The following is a 22124-nucleotide window of genomic DNA, read 5'->3' on the forward strand; positions in this document are numbered from 1 at the left end:
GGGGGTCGGACTAGATGATCTGCTCAGGTCCCTTCCGACCCTAGAAACTATGAAACTATAAAAATTTAAACTTTAATATATTTGTAGCATGTTATTACCCTGCAGACATAAATACATTACAATGTACCTGCACAGATGACACCAGCATCTTCATGATGAAAGCAGTTATGTACGGACCACCCATTGTGAAAGCACTGCCAGAGGTAGGCTTCTTTCCCTGTGCACTGCACTTCGTCCAGGAGAATTGTACCTGAGCCTTCACCAAAATGAGCCTCTCCTGGTGCTGAAATGGCCTGTCCACATCCAAGCTCGCTACATACGACTTCTGCATCATTTGTGTCCCAGGAATCATCACAAATTGTTCCCCACATTCCATTGTAAGAAATTTCAACACGACCCTCACATCTGTTCCCTCCATTCACGAGTCTCAACAACTCCCCTTTGAATAATAAAATCACATGACCTCAAATTAGAAAACATGGTTGCGTTCTCAATGCCAGTAGCTTTTCAAAATAACTGAGTGAGCATTAAGAATAGCTTGGTAAGTAAAATTTGGTCCAGATTGGTTCCTTGGCCACCTTAAAATTTTCTATTTTACCAAGTTAAAGTTCATTCAGAGTATGGAGAGTAGCGCCAATGAAATCAATGGATTTATATTTATATAAAACCAAAATCCTAAATGGGACTCATATATGCATGTATGTATTTTTCTGATTAGGGCTGTCTGGGGCTCTAATTAAGGAAGCTAAAATACACTAAAAATGTAAAAGGAATAGTAGCGAGGGCCTAATGTTGCTGTAGGAAGTAATGGGACAGTGGTGAAGGAGTGGTGGAAATGTGGGATGTGCTTCAGGCTGTCATGAGCATTGGAATGAGGGCAGACCATGAATAACAGAAAGAATCTACCCATTGGTGAAGAATCCTCTGCATCCCAGATGTTTGATTGCATTACCATAGCAACCCTAGTCACAAACAAGAACCCTAGTCACAAACAAGGATCTCATTGTGCTAGAAGTTGTATAACTAAAGAACAAAAGGTGACTCTTACCACAGAACAGGAAGAGAAGTTGGGAGGGGAGAGCAAAGGATCAGAGTATGGAATGGGAACTTGTAGCGGGGAGAGGGAATGTCTTAAATGTTTGAATATTCAGCTAAATTCTACTTTTCAATGAGCAAAGACCTCAACTATGGTCCTTAAATTCACTATGCAACATACCACCATAATGGTAAATATCACTCCTTCTATATGCCAAGTCTTACATAAAAATACTACAGACCAGTGAATTATTTATGGTTTTAAAAACCAGTTTTACAGTAAAATTAACTAAATATAAATGCAGTAATTATTACATGACCTCGAGCTCATCAAACCTGTTAAAAAGTAAAAAAAAATTAATTCACATTTTAGGCAGCTCTGCTGAATGAATAAAAGTTTCAATCACCTCTCTCTCAAGAATAAGTTTTGGATATTTTCCACTAAAAAAACCTTTCTGAAACCCAAAAGACGTATTTGTTTACTTAATCAGCATTTTTTTCTCTTTATATGTGTAAGCGACCTGTAAAATGAACTCATTACAATTTGCCAATGTAAAATAAGAATGTATTCCTTCATTGGTTGTTGAGTAGGTTTCTGTGTGAAACTTAAGCTAAACCAGACACTTCATACTAGAATAAAGACACAATATTACAGAAAAATAACATTGCAGCTTCTTCAAGTCTTCAAGTACATATTTTCTAATTACATTTCTATGGCACGTTAATAATAGTGGTCTCTTACCGAGTCTACTTGTTCCATCCATGATGTTTCCTACAAAATAATAAAAATCTCAAAGCAACTTTGGCAGTCCTCATAGTCTTTTCTTTAGAGGTTCAGTCAATATAAGCTGGATGTATTGCCATAAGACTTACCCACATATCTTTTTTGACAATATCAAAATATACCTGATGTACTGAAGCTTATTAGTTAAGATCAGGTTTTGTTGAGAAAAGACAGATTGTGCGCTTAAAAAAAAGAGGTATAATCTATGAGTTAGGGCTAGATTCTGCCACAGTCAGGCATATCAGAGGAGCTATGAACACAAAACAAGAAGCTAAATACTAAATGAGAATTTTGATGGACTTTGAAGAGAAGCAGTTAGATAGCATTTAATTAGCTTAATAGCCTCAAGGCTGCAATTCTTAATTTAGTACGCTGATGAGGAAAAGAATGAGCAACAGAGGGGAGAGGTTCTGAACAGGGAATTAGCTCAGCAGGGTCAAGCACAATCTGCAAACAGCCGGTTTCCTACAAAAAAACAATAGCATGCTCTACATTCAGTAATACAAATACTGGAGAGCTGGGAGATTGCCCATGAGTCCAAACTCACCGGCACTGTTCCCTTAGATTCATGGAGCCTCTCCTGCACTTAGCTGGGCTCCCAGGCTAGTGCTAATGAGAGTAAAAAATCTGTATCCTGCCCTGTTCCTGTGTAAGTGCTCTGCTGGACAACAAGCTACCTGATCACTCTGCCCTTCAAGCTCTTTTGCAAGCCCAGACAGATTTTAGCTCTTTGTTTTGTATTTGGTTGATGAATTCATTTCTTGAGTCCTGAAGGCCAGATCCAGAGCCCATTAACATTTAAAAAGACTCCTACTGATATCGATAGGTTTAGCACCTGTCTCCAGCAGCTTTTGGGGAACGGAAAAGATAAGAGAGGGAAATGGATAATTTTTATATACAGTACCTGACCCATGTAGATATCCTCCATGTGACAGCAGTATCCAAATACAAATCTGCATGGAACTCATTTTGATGAGGTTTCTTGTAATATTAATGAAAACTTGGTTCAGAATTTATATGCAGATAGATAATGAAGCGGAGTGGTTTGCAACTTGATCTTCCATTTCTAACATACCGGCTCCACACAACAGAAGCTCTTTCATTTAAAAAAAACATGCTTATCATTCTCTGGCAAAGGTGTGTTCACAACAGCTCCATCTTTTTGTATTCTTATTTATTTTCTTTAACAAAAAAGATTTCCTCCTCAATGGAAACAGAATTATACCTTCCCTTCAGTACCCAAAGAGCAGCCACAAACATCAACGGGAACTTGATACATCTACAAGAGTTATTAAAACATGAGACCCTCTTCAATTTACACCCTTTTTATTTCTTTTTAATTTTTTTTCTTCTTTTTGCTTTATCCTTCAGTGGCTGACTGCCTTCATTTCACCATCCTCCCCCCACCCTCATTTCCTTTCCACCTCCCATTTCATTACCTACCTCCATCCCATTAACTTTCTGCCTCCCAGCTTCATGTTCCCATCCACCCCCAACCCCTCTTTCACATCCCACCCCTCTTGAGCAGGGCTAGAAGCCTGTTCTGGTTCACCAGGCCTGTAGTGGCAACCCACAGCCCTAACATCTAATCAGACATGTGCTCACCAGCCCTCTAGTGGTAAGTCACAGCTGTGCAGATGAATGACAGTTCGAAAAGGTTCTTAGTTTCATAGTTTCATAGTAGCTAGGGTCAGGAGGGACCTGAACAGATCATCTAGCCTGACCCCCTGCCACAGGCAGGAATGAATGCTGGGTTCAGAAGACCCCAGAAAGGTGATCATCCAACCTCTTCTTGAATTTGCCCAAGGTACGGGCGAGGACCACTTCCCTGGGAAGCTGGTTCCAGATTTTGGCCACCCTAACTGTAAAATATTGCCTTCTGAGCTCTACCTTAAAACTATTCTCTATCAGCTTATTACCATTGTTCCTTGTCACCCCAGGTGGTGCTGGGGAGAAAAGGGCTCTTCTTATTTGCTGCTGATCTCCCCTGATGAGTTTGTAGGCAGCCACCAGGTCCCCCCTCAGCCTCCTCTTGCTGAGGCTGAACAGGTTCAGGTTCCTCAGTCTCTCCTCATAGGGCCTCTCACCAAGCAGGTGGCCCTCCTCTGAACCCTCTCCAGGCTGGCCACGTCCCTCTTGAAGTGTGGCACCCAGTAGTGGACGCAGTACTCCAACTGTGGCCTGACCAATGTCACATAGAGGGGGAGGATCACCTCTCTGGAACAGTTTGAGATGCACCTTTGGATGCATGACCAGGTATGGCTGGCCTTGCTGGCTGCGGCTGGCCTAGCTTTAAGGTGTGACTACTCCAAACTCAAGCTAGCACTAACACCAATCAACAACTGAGCAGATCAGAGTGCAACATGTAACAAGGCCCTTAAATGAAGTTGCACCTATTTACACTAGCTGAGAACTGGCCCACTGTCTAAAAAGTCTACTGGGTGATGCCTGCTAGTACTGTCTTCTGTGCAAGCACAGACACTTTTCCCTTTCTAATTCAGCAGGCCATTTCTGGAAGGAGCACTGAAGGCTGTATACTGCAATATGTGGAGCTCATCTGCTGATCCATTGCCAACATTTTCAACTCACATTTTGCCTTCATGAGGGCTGAGCATGATCATTAGCTTTGAAGAGGCATTCAGAGTTAGGTTAACAAGTGGGCTTAGGCTTCAGTTGTAACACTTAACTCTTGGCCGCTCTGTCACCTAATGCAATTAATAATGTTGAGTCAGATGTCCAGGCTCCCCTACATAATACTGGGGTAGAGTTGGGCACTTAACAAAAGGATTCACGGGACCCACTTGAAACCACCCAAGCTACTCAGTTCAAATTCTGATGAGAGACTTGAGGCTGAAGACCTCGCATAGAATCATAGAAAATCAGGGTTGGGAGGGACCTCAGGAAGTCATCTAGTCCAACCCCCTGCTCAAAGCAGGACCATCGCCAACTAGATCATCCAAGCCAACATTTTTTGTCTAGCTGGGTTTTGAAAACCTCCAAGGATGGAGCTTCCACCACCTCTCTGAGTAACCTATTCCAGTGTTTTACTACCCTTCTAGTGAGAAAATTCTTCCTAATATCTAACCTAAACTTCCCTTGCTGCAACTTGAGACCATTGCTCCTTGTTCTCTCATCTGTCACCACCGAGAACAGTCTAGCTCCATCCTCTTTTGAACCCCCCTTCAGGGAGTCACAGGCTGCTATTAAGTCCCCTCTCAGGCTCCTCTTCTCTAGACTAAATCAGCCGAGTTCTATTCATCCAGCCCATACTTCCTTAGCTTGCCTGGGAGAATACTGTGGGAGGCCATATCAAAAGTGTTGCTAAAATCAAGGTATGCCACATCCACCAGTCTCCCCACATCCACAGAGCCAGTCATCTCATCATAAAAGGCAATCAGGTTGGTCAGGCATGACTTGCCCCTGGTGAATCCATGCTGACTGTTCCTAATCACCATTTTATCCTCCAAGTGTTTCAAAATGGCTTTCTTGAGGATCTGCTCAATGATTTTTCCAAGGACTGAGGTGAGGCCCACTGATCTGTGATTCCCTGGATCCTCCTTTTTTCCTCTTCTTAAATATGGGCACTATAAGGGCATTCAGGCCCTTTTCCAATCATCCAGGACCTCTCCTGATCACCATGAGTTTTCAATGATGATGGTCAGGGGCTCTGCAATCACATCAGCCAGCTCCCTCTGCACCCTCGGGTGCATCCTATGTGGCCCCATGGACTTGTATATGTCCACTTTTTCTAAGTAGTCCCTAACCTGTTCTGTCACCACTGAGAGTGCTCACTTCCTCCCCAAACTGTGTTGCCCAGTGCAGTAGTCTGAAAGCTGACCTTGCCTGTGAAGACTGACGTGAAAAAGGCATTGAGTACGTTATCCTTTTTTTGCATCCTCTGTCACTAGGTTGCCTCCTCCATTCAGTAAGGGATCCACCCTTTCCCTGATCTACCTCTTGATACCGACATACTTGTAGAAGCCCTTCTTGTTACCCTTCACATCCCTTGCTAGCTGCAACTCTAATTGTGCTGTGGCCTTCCTGACTTCATCCCTGACTTCTTTAAAGCCTTATTGACACTTTAAATTCTCCTCAAGGATTCCTGTACCTACATCCAGGCCAAGGAAAGACACCAATTTGCACTTGGGATTTACACTTCTGGACCCCCTCCTGGCATGAAGCAAATATACCTGCTTTGAAAATAATAAGACTTTAATAATACAAGGGGGCAAAATAGCAAATGTCTAGTCTATGGTTTACAAAACAGCAAAGTAGAAGTTTTAAATGATTAAGTTCATATTTAATTTTTTAGTTAAATTTTGCTTTCTCAAGAGGAAGCATTGCATGTGACATTTAGATTGATTTTTACACTGTTGGCGTATAACAGCTTGCTTCTCTCCCTTAGTAACAGATTTCATTGGGAAATCCATCAAACAAAGGAAGCCTGTTTACTGTGTGACCTATTGAAGAGTGCAACTTAAGTGCTTTGCACAACACATATACAGAACAGTTCTGTAGAAAAGGATCTGGGGGTTACAGTGGACAATAAGCTGAATATTAGCCAACAGTGAGGCTTTGTTGCCAAGAAGGCTAATGGCACACTGGGCTGCATTAGTAAGAGCATTGCCAACAGATTGAAGGAAGTGGATTGCCAACAGATTCCCCTCTATTCCATACTGGTGAGGCCACCTCTGGAGTACTATGTCGAGTTTTGCGCCCTCCATTACAGAAAGGATGTGGATAAATTGGAGATAGTCCAGTGGAAGGTAGCGAAAATGGTTAGGGAGCTGGGGAAAGTTACCTGGGGAAGGGGGAAAGGCTTCATTATGCTTTTATTTATGTTAAACTGAGAGAGGAGTTGGGTGTCTGCCACAGGGCTAAGGTGCTTTTTATTGAAGTTGCACAAGTAGTGTAACCTGGAGCTTGTTTGGGGTCAGCTCAAGGCCTACTCAGAGAGCCAGTAGCACAGGAGGGGCTGTTAGTGGGACCTGAGGGTCCACAACCCCAGGGGAAAGACTATCAACAGAGATTGCCAGGACCAGGGCCCCTGGTGATCCCAACTGGCCTAGAGCAGGGACAAGGCCCAGGAGGGGCCAAGCATGTAGGAGGGGCCACTGCTGGAGACCAAGTCCAGGGGGAAAGTTGAGTCAGGGAGCCTGGAGGGCTCAACTGGCCTGAGAGTGGGGTCAGGGTCAAGGAGGGCCTAAAGGTCAAGGAGGGACCACAACTGGGATCTACCAGAGCAGGGGAACCTAGATCTCAACTGGCCGAAGTTTGGGGCGAGGGCCCAGGAAACTGATAGGGTTAGGGACCTGCAGTCAGGGAGGCTGGAGCCTAGAAGCCTGGTCCAATATTGTGGGGTGCGGCAAGAAGACCCAGAGAGAGAGTATAAGGGGAGGAGGCCGATAAAACTAAGACCCCTTTAAAGATTGTACAACAATACCCACAAGGCATGGGTTGTGGTGTATGGAAGGATGGAGCTACACAATAATCCCATAAGGCTGCAGGTGCCCTGTTGAGGCATGGGTAGGCCAAGGGGGCCTATTGAACTTAAGGACTAAATTGAGAATAGTGTGGTCTGGGAGGTACCAGGTAGTGACATGAATGGACTAAGGCTCACTCTGTGGACAGCCTCCCTTACTTAATCTTCAGTAAGACCAAGGTGTGGTGGGCAAGCAACCAAAGGAGGGCTACAGTAAAGACTGAGCTAGACAGGAGCCACACAGACACCAGGGGGCATCAGTGCCACCCCTGGGGCTTGAACCTGCCAAAGCAGCCTTCAACCACCGGAAGGGTGATTATGAAGAGGATGGAGCTAAACTGCTTTCAGTGGTGGCAGATGACAGGACAAGAAGCAATGGTCTCAAGTTGAAGCAAAGGAGTTAAAGTCAGATATCAGGAAAAACTCTTTCACGAGGAGGGTAGTAAAAAACATTGGCACAGGGTACCCAGAGAGGGTATGGATTCTCCAACCTTGGAGGTTTTTAATGGCCCTCAGAAGGTCATATAGTCCAACCCCTTGCTCAAAGCAGGACCATCCCCAACTAGATCATCTGAGCCAGGGCTTTGTCACTGGAATGGTCTAGTTGGGGATGGTCCTGCTTTGAGCAAGGTGTTGGACCAAAAGGAAGTACTAACAGACAGCACAGTAACCAAGGCACCACAGGGACACATGTAGATGCGCCCAGTGTAATCTACAAGTTTTAGTGAGTTCATATTTCGTGAGATAGTGTGCATAGCTATGCCTTCCGTATACTCTTTGAAGTATTAGAGAGAAATGGAGATGATTTCAGATACACTGTCTGAGTAATGTGGATATCCAGCATTTAACAGTAGCATTCAAATCAAGGTTATCTGGCTACTAGGTTTTTTATCTTCTATTTCCTGTAAGATATCAATGTAGAAGAACTGTTTTAAGAGCCCTATGACTGTTTATGATCAATCTCTCACACACACACTTTTACTTATCTTGGTCACTGGGGGAGTTTCCTTTTATAACCTCCTGGGCCTAGACTGGCTCCACCCTCTTGTAATGGCTTTTGTTAGACACAGGTAGTAATCACCCAGCTAGCAGCATTCCCAGCTGCTCAGAGCACAAGACCAAACCCACAACCCACCGAAAGAAACATTGAGCAAGCCAAACACAGACAGCTCTGGCTCACTTACCTTCTCAAAGAAGGATCTGGTACCTGGTGGTTGGCTCCTTTTCTTCTTCCCCTTCCTCCTCTCACTCCCAGTGAATTGCTTGCAAACTGCTCTGTTTGCTGCCCCTGTTTGCTTGCTGATAAGCATCTATGATATGATACACATCCCACCTAACCAATGCTGTGTAGAGAGGTGCTATCGCCTCCCTTGTCTTGCACCTTATGCTTCTATTGATGTAGCCCAAAACCACATTTGCATTTTGTGTGGCTGCCTTATGCTGCAGACTCATATTGAGCCTGTGACCTACCAAGACTTCCAAGTCCTTTTCCATAGCACTGCCATTCAGCCAGGTGTCCCCCATTTCATGTTTTTGATTATTCCTCCAGAGGTGGAACACCTTGCATTTGTCCATATTGAACTTCATTCCAGTAGCTCTAGCCCGACTTTCTAATCTGTCAAGATCTTTCTGAATTACTCTTACATCCTCCATGTTCACTATCCTTCCCAGTTTCATGTCATCCTCAAACTTGCTCAAGAAGCTTTCTATGCCAGCATCCAAACTGTTAATAAACACGTTGAACAGCACCGGGCCCGGGACAGACCCCTGTGGGGCTCCACTTGGAACTTTCTGCCATTTTGACACAGAGCCATTACAGGCAACCCCGTGTAGTGCTCTAAATTGGTTTCTGAAAAACCAAGTGTTAAGCAAAACAAGCGTTAAGTGAAACCAAAGGTACTTGATGATCCAAGATGGCAACCACAAGGGTTTTTAATTACCCAAGATGGCAACCGCGAGCAGTATAACAAAACTCACTGAGCACGAAGTGAAATCAGGTATCAATCTGAAACGAGTGTTATAGCAAAATGGCACTAGGCGGAACAGCGTTAAGCGGGGGTGCCTATAATAAGCATCTTTTGCTTAGAGCTATTGAAACAGTTATCTATCCACCTTGTAGTGGTTTGATTCAGCCCATATTTCTCCAGCTGTTTATTAGAGAGTCATGTGGGATCTTGTCAAAAGCCTTGCTGAAGTCCAGATACAGAAAGAACAACATAGTAGCATGTTCTTAACTCCTTTTCTGTATAAGTAGTTAATTTGCATTCTGATCTTTGAGGGTCTACAAGTCACTTATGCATTGCATAAAAAATGTCTTTCTGTATGAATGTTGATGTTTAAATGTCACCTGATAGGTAACCTGATAAGTAACGTTCATAACAAAGGAACCACCATTTCATTTACCCTTGTTTACACGTTGTAAGAAAGGCCAAATAAGACTCTTCCCTCTGTATCCCTTCTCTGTGCTAAATGGTACCGGGCTGTTAATGGATGAAAGTCTTCTTATGTCTCAGATCACTTTCTTTTAAGCACATGGGGCACATGCTTTCATTGCTTGGTCCCTGGTGATATTTGGTCTTTTCTCTGAATGTTTATTGTTAATCTAAAAATCCAATGCTCTGTGAGGCCAGTGTTGTGTATATCAACCTATTATCCCTTCCAATATGCAGTATAACCATCTTGTATTAGAGAACAGCAGATTTAATTTACCAGTGTTATTCACCTAGGAATCAATGTTACTCACCACCAGTGTTGATTCACCTAGTAACATTAGGACTTCTGAAAGTTTTTCACGGTGAACAGTGCACAAAACTAGATGCTATATTTTTATGATAAGCCCCAAAGAAATTTACATATAAAATATTAGGGCAGATGATACAGACATTACATGGAAGAATGCTTCTCTTCAGAGTTCTTAACTAAACACGTCAGGGAACTGGACCTTTGTTATTATGCACTTTATAAGCTTGTAAATGGGAAAGTTTCCATAATAGAGCTGTCAGTTTTAGATCTCTCCTGCAAACATGTACATGCCATGAATAGTGTCACGGAGGGTGAGCAATGGAATTTCAACAATCACAAAGTGGGGGCAATAGAGTAAACTGTATTCATGAGACTGGTTTTGCTCCATCAGAAGTAAATTGGCAAACTCAGGGCTGCACCTATTTTTATTATAGTCTTAATTATTAAAATGCTTGTGTACTTCATGATGTGCCCACCATAAGTGGCAGGAGGAAATATTATTTGGGGGGGCTGGGAGTGTGGGGACAGTGCAGGGGGCACCTGCTTGACCCCTGCCCCTCCCCCTCCTGCAGGGCTGTTGCGGAGGAGCATGTGGAGGTGGCGCTGGAGCAGTGTAGCCGTGTTTGGCAGTGGTAAGCCCTGTTAGCCTTGGCCTTCCACTGCCTATGGTACCCACAGATGGGGACTGGTAGAAAACTAGCTACAAGTTCCTATTAATTAAAATTATATAATACTTATAACTGATTTCCTTTTAAAGTTCATATGCCAATATTTAAGGACTTTTTTTTTGCTCTTTGCTTTAAAGGACTCCTTTATAAAATAGCGTGCATACTGCATTGACAGCGTTTTAGGATTTTAATAGATTTCAGATTTGCATTTCAACCAGAAACAAAACATACATTTCATACAAATTTTCACTGGTGATTACATCATCAGGTCATTCATAGCTTGGCGCTAGCAGGACTCTGCACACCTAAGAAGCTGCATGGAAGCATATAATAATAGTGGAGGAAAAAATACAAATGGTCACACAGCTAGAAAAATCTAGTTTCATCTGGTAGAAAATATGCATAAAATGGGAAGAGAGATGAGACGGAAAGTAGGAGCTAATACACATGGGGAAAAGAAAGTAGAGGAAAGATATTATTATCTGTTCTAACAAAGAATCAGAGAAGTTCTGAAGTGACCAATGCGGCCTGGTAGGTTGGACATCCCTAGGGATTTGTGGACCAGTACCAGGTTCCTTGTGTCTCTAAGTAAATAGGTAGCATACATTCATGTTATGTAATAAAATCTGAGTCAACCTAATCTGCTGTGTTGCTGATCCATCATTATTTCTAAACACTTTCCAGCGTGTTAATGAACAGGCTTAGAATGATGCCTTTGTATTTTTGGTTCACTAACAAGACATTCACTAGACATACAATAAGTGCTCACCAAATCCTACATCAATCAAGTTGTTATATACATATCTCCAAGCTGTACATCTACCCACTTCAAAACTTAAACATTTGCTTGTTAGTCAAAAGCAAGTTGCAGCCAAAGCAACTGATGCATGTATACTTTTGTACCCAGCACCTGTACCTTATGAATCATTTGATTCTTCAGTCCGATTTAAGTGTGTGCAAATTATTTTGTGAACTGTATGTCTGCAAACTATAGCAGGATCTTAGTATTTATTGCAGGAGTTTTATTTATTACAGGTACTTTGAAAGACAAGTACTCTCCTTTTAAATCACTGATATAGACTTTGTGCTGCCATAAAATATTTACAGCAGCACAAAACCCAAGCAAAGAGACATCAATGCCCTTTGTCACCCCTCAAGTCTTCACATTTGTGGTTGTGGCAATTTGTGGTAACAGTTGTGCTGCTTTTTTGTGGCTGAGGTCTGTTAGTTTGTGGGAGGAGAGAGAAGGCAACCCAGGACAGGCACTTTAGGGACCTGATCCTGCGAACCCCAGGAATCCCTCTGCAGGAAGATTTCCAGGGCACGTGTTTCAGACTGCTGTGCCCCAGGCCAAGCGCCTGAAGCCCTGGGAGAAACAGATCCCTAACCCTGTGGGAAAACGGTGACATTTGTTTTGGCTAATCAGATTAGTTGTTCTGGGACACACGCTGGTACAGATGATGCCACAACAAAAATGTCTGGTTTTAGCCTGAGGATTTTAAAGAATAAGACAGAGTAACCTGAAGCAATGGTTTGTGGTACTGTTCCTCACAGCAGCTGATGCTTATTTCTTCCTTTCAGTTTACTTCTCAAAAGGATCCCAGTAAGAACCAACACAGTTAGTGCCAAAAACAAAGTGGCAACAAAAAATGGGCCATGGATATTCTGTGTTCCCAGAAGCATGCTGTTGTCTGAACCTGCAAATGAGAAATGCAGTTTATTTGATTTGGTGTCATACAGTTATTGTCAAAATACCCGGGAAGTGCAAATTGGATAGCATGCTGAGATTTATAGGTAAAAATATAACTTTAGGATAAGAGTAACCTGACCAAATAAATGTGAAATAAATAGGCAATTGATTAATGCATGTTATATTAATACATTTTATGTGCTAGTTTAGTGTAAATTGCATTAGCTGCGAGAGTATCCTAGCTGGGAGTAATAGCCAGGAGGTTAATATCTTGTGGAAGGTATAGCACAAATAGCAATGCAAAAAGGTAAAGAACTTGACATATAGAAAAATGAGAGTTAAAAATGATATGGCAAAGTTATACTTAAAGTTATATGTAGCTGTTCATAAGAATAAGTTACCCAGTTTGGTGTCCTCTGTTTTTCTTTGAAGTTGAACTGGCCCCACAATGACATCCATTTTTTTCTGATAGGAACTTGTATCCCTCTTGTATCTAGCAAGACATCCCTGGTAGCATCGAGAAGAAGGATCATTTTCGGTGCATACAACCATCTTGCACTGCAAGTAAACTTCAGAATGTCTGTTCAGAAACTTGAAGGCATTAAATTTGAAACGAACAATGTTGCTGCTTGGCGAGTAGTATGTGTTGTAGGTGGGATCTATTGGGCAACTAACAGAAAGAAAAGACAAAACAAATCAAAATTCCTCCATGAACCGTAGAAAGGAAGCAATCAGAGTAATATTTCTGCAATGCAAATCATGTTCTTGATCAGTAGTATAAAACAAAATGAAAGATGTTTTAAGCTTTTTTTCTCATTTAAGACTAGAAGTCCTTACCCACTCTTGATTAAATCGTAAGTCAGATTTCTGAAGTTATCAGGATATGGAGATGCCACACACGTGTCTATAAATATCACCAGATTTGGATCAGAACTATAGAGAGTTGCTTGAAGAAACAAATCCTGATTTAGGTTAACGTAGTATGGTGAAGTATTAACTTGTTTCAAGAAATATGACGACTCAAAAAATGAAATGTTCACGTCAAATTTGCCATACTGGGTTTCTTGTATGTAAATAGCATCTTTGGCAACATATTTTATTTCTGACACTGTGTTCTGATTCATTATGCAGGTAATATGAAACTGAAAGCCTTTTTCCCTCATGATAATGTTACCAGACAATGATGCACTGATTACATTGGAGTAGGTGATAGTGTTATTTATTCCTTGCTAAAATATAAAAGAGAATAAAGTAAAAGTTAGGCATGTATTTTGTCAATATATTATAGTTAACATAATTGATTTAGATAAAGATATCAAGTCAATTTCACTTAAAAAAAATCAATTTTCCAACTCACACCCTTTAAATATTATTTATCATTTAACAATTTTTAATTTTTAGTTCTTTAAAAATATATCCATATTTTTTTTGTTTTGTTTCTCTGTTGATGTTTATGGTCTTTGGAAAAAGAAAGAAATTCTGCCAGGAAACAGTTGTACCCAAAGTAATATTTCATGCTGAAAAAGTAGAGGTAAGTCATGTTTTCCCCCATCAACGTTTTTCAGATGAGTAATCTGGGATATCATTTAGGTGATATTAGGTATGACATATAAGGTATGTCATTTTCTAACAAACAAAATTTTCAAATTAATGCCACAATGGTTGTGTCAGAACTGAAAGTTCAGAAAATGGCGTAGTAGTAAAGTAGGCAACTGAATCTGACTTTTTATTATCCTTTTCAAAATAGGTTCTGTCTTTTCAATGCCTCCTAGGTTCCAGGAGAATAGGAAGTTTGACTTCATGGTTAATATCAATTTTGTGGTTTAGCAGGCATTATAGCCGAGCACTGGTTTTGATTATTTTTCACGTTCTTCAGTAGGTTTATGAGATACAGAGCTCTACAGACTGAAAGCTGCTTTCACACAGTGATCTACCACCATGATCCCTGAGAAGGACCACTTTTAGGAGTGAGAGTAGATTACTACCCTCTTGGACTGCTACTGGCAGGTTGTCACCACATTTGAAAACGAACAGAAGAATGTATACAGCTTTCACAGAAGCTGGTATTAAAAGATAACCATTTCCTCCTAAAAGACAAAGGAATTGGATTCTCATTTTTACCAGGTTCCCCTTCCCCCCTGACACTAGCATCCAGGTGGATAGCAGCATTCATCCTGGTGACCAAGATGTCAAAGGCTGTTGAACCGTGCACATTTCCATGACCAAAAGTCATCCGTGATAAATAAGAAGTGACAGGATTTAATGTCCCTCTGATGTAACAGATTTTTAAAAAATCTTGATCTAGTAAGGCACCAGTGATACAAAACAAACAGGCACACCAACTCGAACGAAGAAGGAACATTACTTCAACCTATACCCCTTACTTCATTTCGAACATTATTTGCTGTGGTGTGCCAGAATGATCTGTCTGAAGTCCAAGGCAGGCTGGTGCTAAGATCCAGCCATTCCTGTTTCTCCCTGTGAACCAGCTATGGCATGAGTGAAACCCAATATCTCTTGGTGATAGGGTGGGTGAAGACTGCTCCTGATGAAAGTTGCTGAAGCCCCATACCACTGAATACCACTAAAATCACTGCCACCTTTGGTCCTGGGTTTGCCAACTCTCTTTGAATCTATCAAGGGAGGTTTCCAGAACACCAGTGTGTCCACGACACACTGCACAAATGTGCCTATATACTTGCGTATGTATTTGTTATAGATTACAATGTGTAGACGTTACATCAGGAAGGCAAATGCACATTACTATTACATTTTGAAAGCCCACTGGAATACTGTATAAATCGGATTCAACATTTAATATTTATTTGAATGAATGTCCTATCATTTATCTCTCAGGTGACTCTCAGCAGTCTCCTGGAGATTTATATCTAATTCCTGGAGGCTCCAGGGCAATCCTGGAGGGTTGGTCCACAGGCTGAATCTAATGGCTTTGTAGGCCGGATCCAGTCCCTGGGCCATAGGTTGCTGACCTCTAATTTAGAACACTTAAACATTATTTCCAAATCTGAAGTATAGTCTTCTGAGTTTTGATGAATCTAAAATATAATGATTTTTGTCCAAAGCTAATTTTAAATTACTGTGTCCAGTGAAAGATATCACTGTACACAGATGTGACATATGAATAAACCATTTCTTACCTCTTTCACTGTCCCACATCCATCCAGTGGTATATTGAATATAATATAGTTTTCTGTATACCTTGGCACACAGGAGGTGTCATTCATATGAACATCCCATGCTTGGTAGCCCAATGATAGGAGATAGGTTCTGTTAACAAATGCATGCATATATTCTCCAGAACATGTCAATGCTGACAGAGAGAGAAGAAAAAATAAATACTTTTAACATGAAATATGCACCAAACATTATTATGCGATTAATCCATGACTTACAGCTTGATCTAATGTCTGTTAAATAGAAAACTGTTCACTGAATTCAAAGGCACACAATCAGGATTTTACAGGCCAATTGCAATGGTTTAGGTAAGCCTACCTGTATCATTGTTGTTTTCTGGAACAGAGTAATAGTAAGCGCTGAATCTGCCCGCAGAGTAATCAGAAACACTTGAAAACAGAACAGTCATTGTATTTGAAGTTGATGTAAATGAGTAATCTGAGCCATCACAAATCTTCCCAAGTAGAGGTGATGTATATAGAGGACCATCATAGACTTCGATGTAGTCAGAGAGACAATTATATGAATCTCCTAGACTGTGGATTGAAATTATCATGTTACTATAAAATAGTGTCAAGGTTATACAACACTTTACATTTTCAAAATGGTGAAATGGAGCTTTAGCTAAATCACTCCCACTGATTTCAGTGGGAATCCAAACTCTTGAACACTGTACTCCCTTATTTGCATCATAGGAGACACTTCTGTCTGGTAGCAATACTTGGGGTAAGCAAACGGTTTGATGAACTAATGCACATCTGCAGTAAATTTCCCCTCCCAGATCTGCCATTATGATCTCTTTTGCATAATCACAGTAATGGAGACTCACAGAGAGAATTGGGGAAGAATGCTTACACAGGTTAAAAGGGTATATGTAGATACTCTTACTTTCCAAGCCATCCTTTTTAAAGTGAATTTGTTATTTTGGAAAGTATTGGACTGATAGCCATAGAGCCTAAAGGACCATAAACAGAAGTTATTTTAAAACCAGGTGTGCATCTACGCATGCTATTAGCGTGATGAAAAACTCTGGCTTAGTTTGCGACAGTCAGCTGCTGCTGGGCTCAGTGTTTACATGTGCACCCTGGACTGCAGCACTGGGAGGCAGGGTAGAGCAGGCCCAGGCTGACATGAGGCCCAGGGGGTCAGGCCCAGGCTCGAGGTGATAGCATCAGGTGTCAGAGAGGCTGGCTGGGGCATGAGCCCTACAGTACAGAGGTAGGCAGCAGGCAGCCCCCGCACTTTAGCACCCTCATGCCCCAGCCAGCCCCTGTCATCACCTACACCTGTGTTTCAGCAGAGTATTTTACTCGGCCATAGGATAATACTGACAGTACTATCCTATGATGGAGTTAATTAATTTACTGAGCCCTAATGCTGGCACATGTGTAGACTGTGATGCCTTACTGTCATGAACGGCACGTGCCCCCAGCAGCTGGGGGAGCACAGCGGTGGTGGGAGCGTGGTGGCAGTAAGTGGGGGATCTCCTACAGACGCTGCCAGTAAGTGGCAGGGGAAAGGTAGCAAGTGCCAACCAAGGGTTGGCTCCTAGCCACAGCCACCAGCAGTGTCAGCAGCGGCTAGCAGGAATCACAGACCATCCGCAGACATTAACAGCGGTCCCGCAGACCACCCGCAGGCACTGCCTTCTTGCAGGGGGTGCACTGCCATGCTCAGGGGGTGCACGTGCACCCGTGTGCACCCCTACGTGTCGCCCCTGCTTACTATGGAGCTAATTAATCAACTCCACAGTAAAGGGCACATGTAGATGCACCCAAGTAATGGAGTTTAAGCTTATTCACAGACTAGTGCCTTCTTGTACTGAGTTGGTGTTTTCCCCTCTATGTAGACCAGGTTTGGATTCAGTGACAAAAACCTGCCAGATCATTGCTACAGTAAATTAACATGTACTAGTTGTTTAACATCTCCACCACCATCCACAATGTGTAGGTCTATAAAGTGAATCCATCCCATTAGCTGCTTTAAAACCAGAAAAGTACAGATTCAACATTTTTTGCCAGAATCTAAAACAATGCTTTTTAGCATTGTTAGAACTGTGTTTCTCCCCCTGTGAGCTATTCCTCCTCTGTTTGATTATTCTGAAAATCTTTTTACTTCTGTTAGCTTAATTTCATCTACCATCAAGGGTTCAAACTGTATAGCGATCCTTCTTGCCAATTCCACATGGTGAGGTGGCTTCAGGTATGAACATAGGGCCTGACTACAGCAGTCATGAGATAACAAATATGTATCTAATTTTTAGTGTCTGAATTATCTCATAGATTACTTGTAGGAGAGAGTCCAGAGAATTTAAACCAACAAACAAAATGTACTGTGTTAAAAGGAAGGGCACTTATTGTACATAAATGGATCCATAGTAGCTATGGCTGTTCTATTCCTTGGAAAATGAAATTAAACGCATGTCATAAAGCAGGTCCAGGTCTATAATTTTTGGATGTGGACAGATGAGCAAAATATACCAAGTTAAATGGAGGAGGATGTACATACTGTGTATCATCTGATCAACAGATACCTGCTTTGAGTATTTATTCTATCCTATGGCTAATAAAAGCTACATCATAGTAATTTAGACGCATTTCTTTTGGTTAACAAAAGGTACGAAAGACACATGAAATAGTAATTATAGAGCAGCTAATAAACATTACATCCTGCTTCCCACCCTTTGAACTTGATGTGGTATGTGGCTTCTGTGATTAAGCATTCTAATTTCCAGCCATGCCAGGAGTAAGGGAAACTTTAATATGATAGTAATTGCAACACTGCTACCAGATTGGCACCCTTCCTCTCTATTTGTTTGATAGGCTAGAATGAAATTAAATATAAACATAATTATAAACATTGGAAGATCTGGCATTTCTTTAAATAGTTTAAGGAAATAAATTAAAATGGGAGACTTTTCTGTGAAAGGGCAATCAAAATATAAACAAATGCATATTAATTATAAGATGGCAAGTTTGTGTTAAATGCTTAACAATTTACTTACTTAAGGTCTTGAAAGGTGAGTCTTATGTAGCAATTGTCCTGTATTTCTATTCTCCACACACATTGTATATTTTGTGAATAGTTTCCAGGATAGGAAGGACTAGAGAATGACCCAGAAGACCTGGTAAGGAAGCCACCACAAGAGATGGGAGTTTCTGGAAGAGAAAATGCACAGTACTATTTAAAATGCCATTTCTTTTTAATCCTGTGCAGATATCCAGGCATCTAGAATAAGATCTAAGGCTTTTGATGGGGGAAAGGTACCAATCAACCCATGCCTTGGCTTAAGTTACAGCCACCTAAGGGCTGCTTTAACTTTCACTAAATTGTAGAAACTGCTACCGTATTGCCTGGTGTATAAGACACAGATTTTTCCAGGAAAAAATAATTTAAAAGGAAGGAAGGCAGGCAGGCAAGGATTGCTGTACAAATATTCATGAAATATAATCCAATTTATGTTGAAATCTTTTCATCATATTTTTATCCTCTCTCAGAGGCTTACCATATACTGATTTATCTTATATGCCAGAATATATAGCATTATGGTTGAGAACTGCTAGTAAACATTGCTTTTCAGTTCTTCTTTCTCCAGCTGACACCATCTCCTGTTACTGTGTACAGCAGGGGCAAGGCTGGGTGGTATGGCATGAGTTAGGGTGGCTTGACATTAGCTGAATAGAATTATATCAAGAAAATTCCCAGATGCTCTCTTCAGAGGAGTTGCCATTGATTCTGCATGAAGCAAGTAGAATAAGAGTGGATGATGCACTTACCATATTTTCTCACATGCCACCTGCCCCCATATAAAACACATACCTTGTTTTTGGGACGGCAGAATGAAGAATAAAATTATTTTTCCAGAGTTACGGCTGAATTTGGGTTATCACTGTGCAGCCAAAGTTTTTAACGCTCTCCTAACCGCTGCTGAAAAGGCAGCAGCTTTTGGCTGCTCAGCCAAAAGGTACTGCCAATTCAGCAGTGGCTGTAAAATGGTTAAAACTGTGACACCGCAGGTTGGACTTCCCTCTCTACAGCCATAGAGAGGACAAAAGTCCCAGCATCCATTACAGCACTCCTATGCTTCTATTCCAGTGCAGAAATCAGTTTCGCTGCTTATGACATGCAGTCCAATTTTGGAGAGCTGACTTTTGGGACACCTGATTTTTGGGACAAGAGTGCATGCAAGTTTGCACAATCAGAAAAAGAATGTGCACCTGTGTGTATAAATCAACTCCATAAAAAACAAAATGTATTTGGTGCAAGAAAGGTTCCCAGCAATGACTAATTTGTCCATCAACAAGTCTTTCAGATACATTTCAACCTGTGGCTGAATGTTTATTTTGTTTTATGTGATGGACAAATACACAAAAAGACTCTGGAAAGTTTGGTCCAAGAGAATCTACCTAATCAGGTTGTGTTCCTATTTGCTAAGGAAATATCCAGCTATGCTCTTGGCTCCTTCCTAATGGCCTTTAGCTCACTCAGATTTACACATTCAAAACTCCACTTACATGTTTCCCCTGCACATCTATGTTTCTTGCAGAGCCCATTAGCCATCTGGCTTGGCCACAAGCCATTCCAGTTTGCATTTTGTAAGCTCTGTACAGCTGACTGTAATGCTAGAACTAACAAGTTGTAATGTATGGGCAACCTAGATGTAATATGTAGGGACATTAACTCCATAGTTGACCTTAAAATCCAAACAGGACAACAGTCATGTATAAACCGTTAGAAGAAAGGGGGTGTTAGAGCTTCGTGCAATTTTTCAGGCAAAATTATTTTCTGCCAAAAATGCCTACTTAAATTATTAGCAAATGCATGTCAAATCATTAAAGTACCAGGAAAGAGGAGGTAGAGAGGGGGGAAGAATTGGGAAAAAGAAACACAATTTTTTTTACATTTTGAAAAAGAATAAACTTTTTCATTTTAAAACAAACTTTAATCTAAGAATTTACCTACCGTGATCTTTTTTTAAAAAAGTAAGAAACCTTAAAATAAACATTTCACCTCAGGTTGATTGAAACAGTTAATTCAACTCAATCTGAAATAATGCTTGATTCTTTTTCCAGCAAGATGCTGAAGAAAACCCCCCAACCCTTTGCAGAGTCCTTTTCCATTTCAAAATTCAGCTACTGACCCAAGATTCAATTTTTCTAAAAGTTCCAGAAGTTAAAATTGTTACAAAAGACACTGCATGGAAGAGTAATGATTCACTGATGAAGGGGCTCCACAGACTTGGAAGAAAGCAGTAAAATCAGCTTAAAACCTTCCTGCAACAGTCAACAAAATGACAAAATAACTAAAAAGAACAAAATGAGGAGCCCAAATACCTAAATGTTATGAAACTTACGATTTACAGGATGTTCCGATGTAGTTGCTACTTTAGCTGTTAATGAAAAAAAGTTATTAGTCAAATAAAAACTATTTCCCACTTTATCCATTTATTATGTACTAGCCACTTGCCCATCAAGAATGACAGGGGGTTGGGGGGCTGGCAGAGACAGGGTGCCTCCACCCACTGGCCCGTGCTGCCACCATTGTGCCTCTGGCCCTGTGTGCCCACCCTGCCATCTGGCTCTGTGCACGCCCCCAGCCACCCGCTGCCCCACCCTGTGGTGCCACTACCTCCCAGGTGTGCACGTGACGGGGGGAAAGCTTGAAGCTTGCACGCGATGGCTGCAGCAGCTGCCCAGCACCCCATGGTGCTGCCGGTGTGCGTCCATCCATGTACAACCCTCTTCCCCCGGCTGCTCTCAAGGCCCAGTGGCAGCAGTGGGACAGGAGCAGTAGAGTGTCCATCGTCCCCTCCATCCCCCTCGGCCAGCACCCCAGCCACCTCCAGGAAGCAGGGCCGGTGCGGGGAGGGGGAGGCCAACGGTGCCACCTCCAGGGACCAGGGCCACCGCTGCCTCCTGTCTGGAATGCTCTTGGAGCATTCTGATTGGTTGTTTCAGACAACCAATCAGTGTGTGAATAAAGTGTTATGGACAGACAGACAGACAGACAGACTAAGGCTTTTATAATATTAGAAATTCTTCCAGATGAAGCTTCTACCTTGCTATATTCTAGGCCCAAATTACATAACTGAGGGACAAAAAGAAAGTGTAAAATGGTTAGTTACGGACTGATGCTCTATAGATCATGTAGCAGTTCTTCTTCCTTTACTTTCTTGCCCAAAATAAAGACATGAATAGCAATATGTGAAAACAGCAAATGTTAATGGCATAACATTGCTGACGGTACTGGGGTTCGATTTGCAGTTCAGGCAAACATCAGGTGTCCGTTTTCTTTTGTTTTGATCTAATCCATCCACTGAATTTACCCCACAGCCAAGGATTGACCACTTACTTGATGAAGTAAACCCCAGTGTGGTGGTGGATATAGCTGACCTTGTCAATACTGTTGTTTCTGCTGGCAGAAAATAATATATAAATAGTCATCTAGAAGTGGTATCCAACTCTTTACATTTATCATTGATTTACGTAGCTGAATTCACTACTGAATAAGTTTTGGGCAATAACATTT

General features: G+C 41.6%; 2 protein-coding genes across 2 annotated transcripts in view; both read right to left on the bottom strand.

Moving 5' to 3' along the window:
- Positions 1-22124, bottom strand: part of LOC109323795 (deleted in malignant brain tumors 1 protein-like) — a 189414-nt gene that overhangs the window by 120495 nt on the left and 46795 nt on the right. Inside the window, 3 exon segments of the mRNA XM_019555460.1 lie at positions 108-439; positions 12803-13071; positions 13239-13630. Coding sequence (XP_019411005.1) covers positions 108-439; positions 12803-13071; positions 13239-13630 — 993 coding nt within the window.
- On the bottom strand, positions 10689-13641 carry LOC109324223 (deleted in malignant brain tumors 1 protein-like). Its single transcript, XM_019556171.1, has 2 exons — positions 13239-13641; positions 10689-13071 (listed from the first exon to the last, which is right to left on the bottom strand). The coding sequence occupies exons 1-2, from the start codon at positions 13562-13564 to the stop codon at positions 12786-12788; spliced, it is 612 nt and encodes a 203-aa protein (XP_019411716.1). The 5' UTR covers positions 13565-13641; the 3' UTR covers positions 10689-12785.

The sequence above is a fragment of the Crocodylus porosus genome, unplaced genomic scaffold (assembly GCF_001723895.1).
Source record: "Crocodylus porosus isolate Cpor-Errol unplaced genomic scaffold, CroPor_comp1, whole genome shotgun sequence".
Classification (NCBI taxonomy): Eukaryota; Metazoa; Chordata; order Crocodylia; family Crocodylidae; genus Crocodylus; species Crocodylus porosus.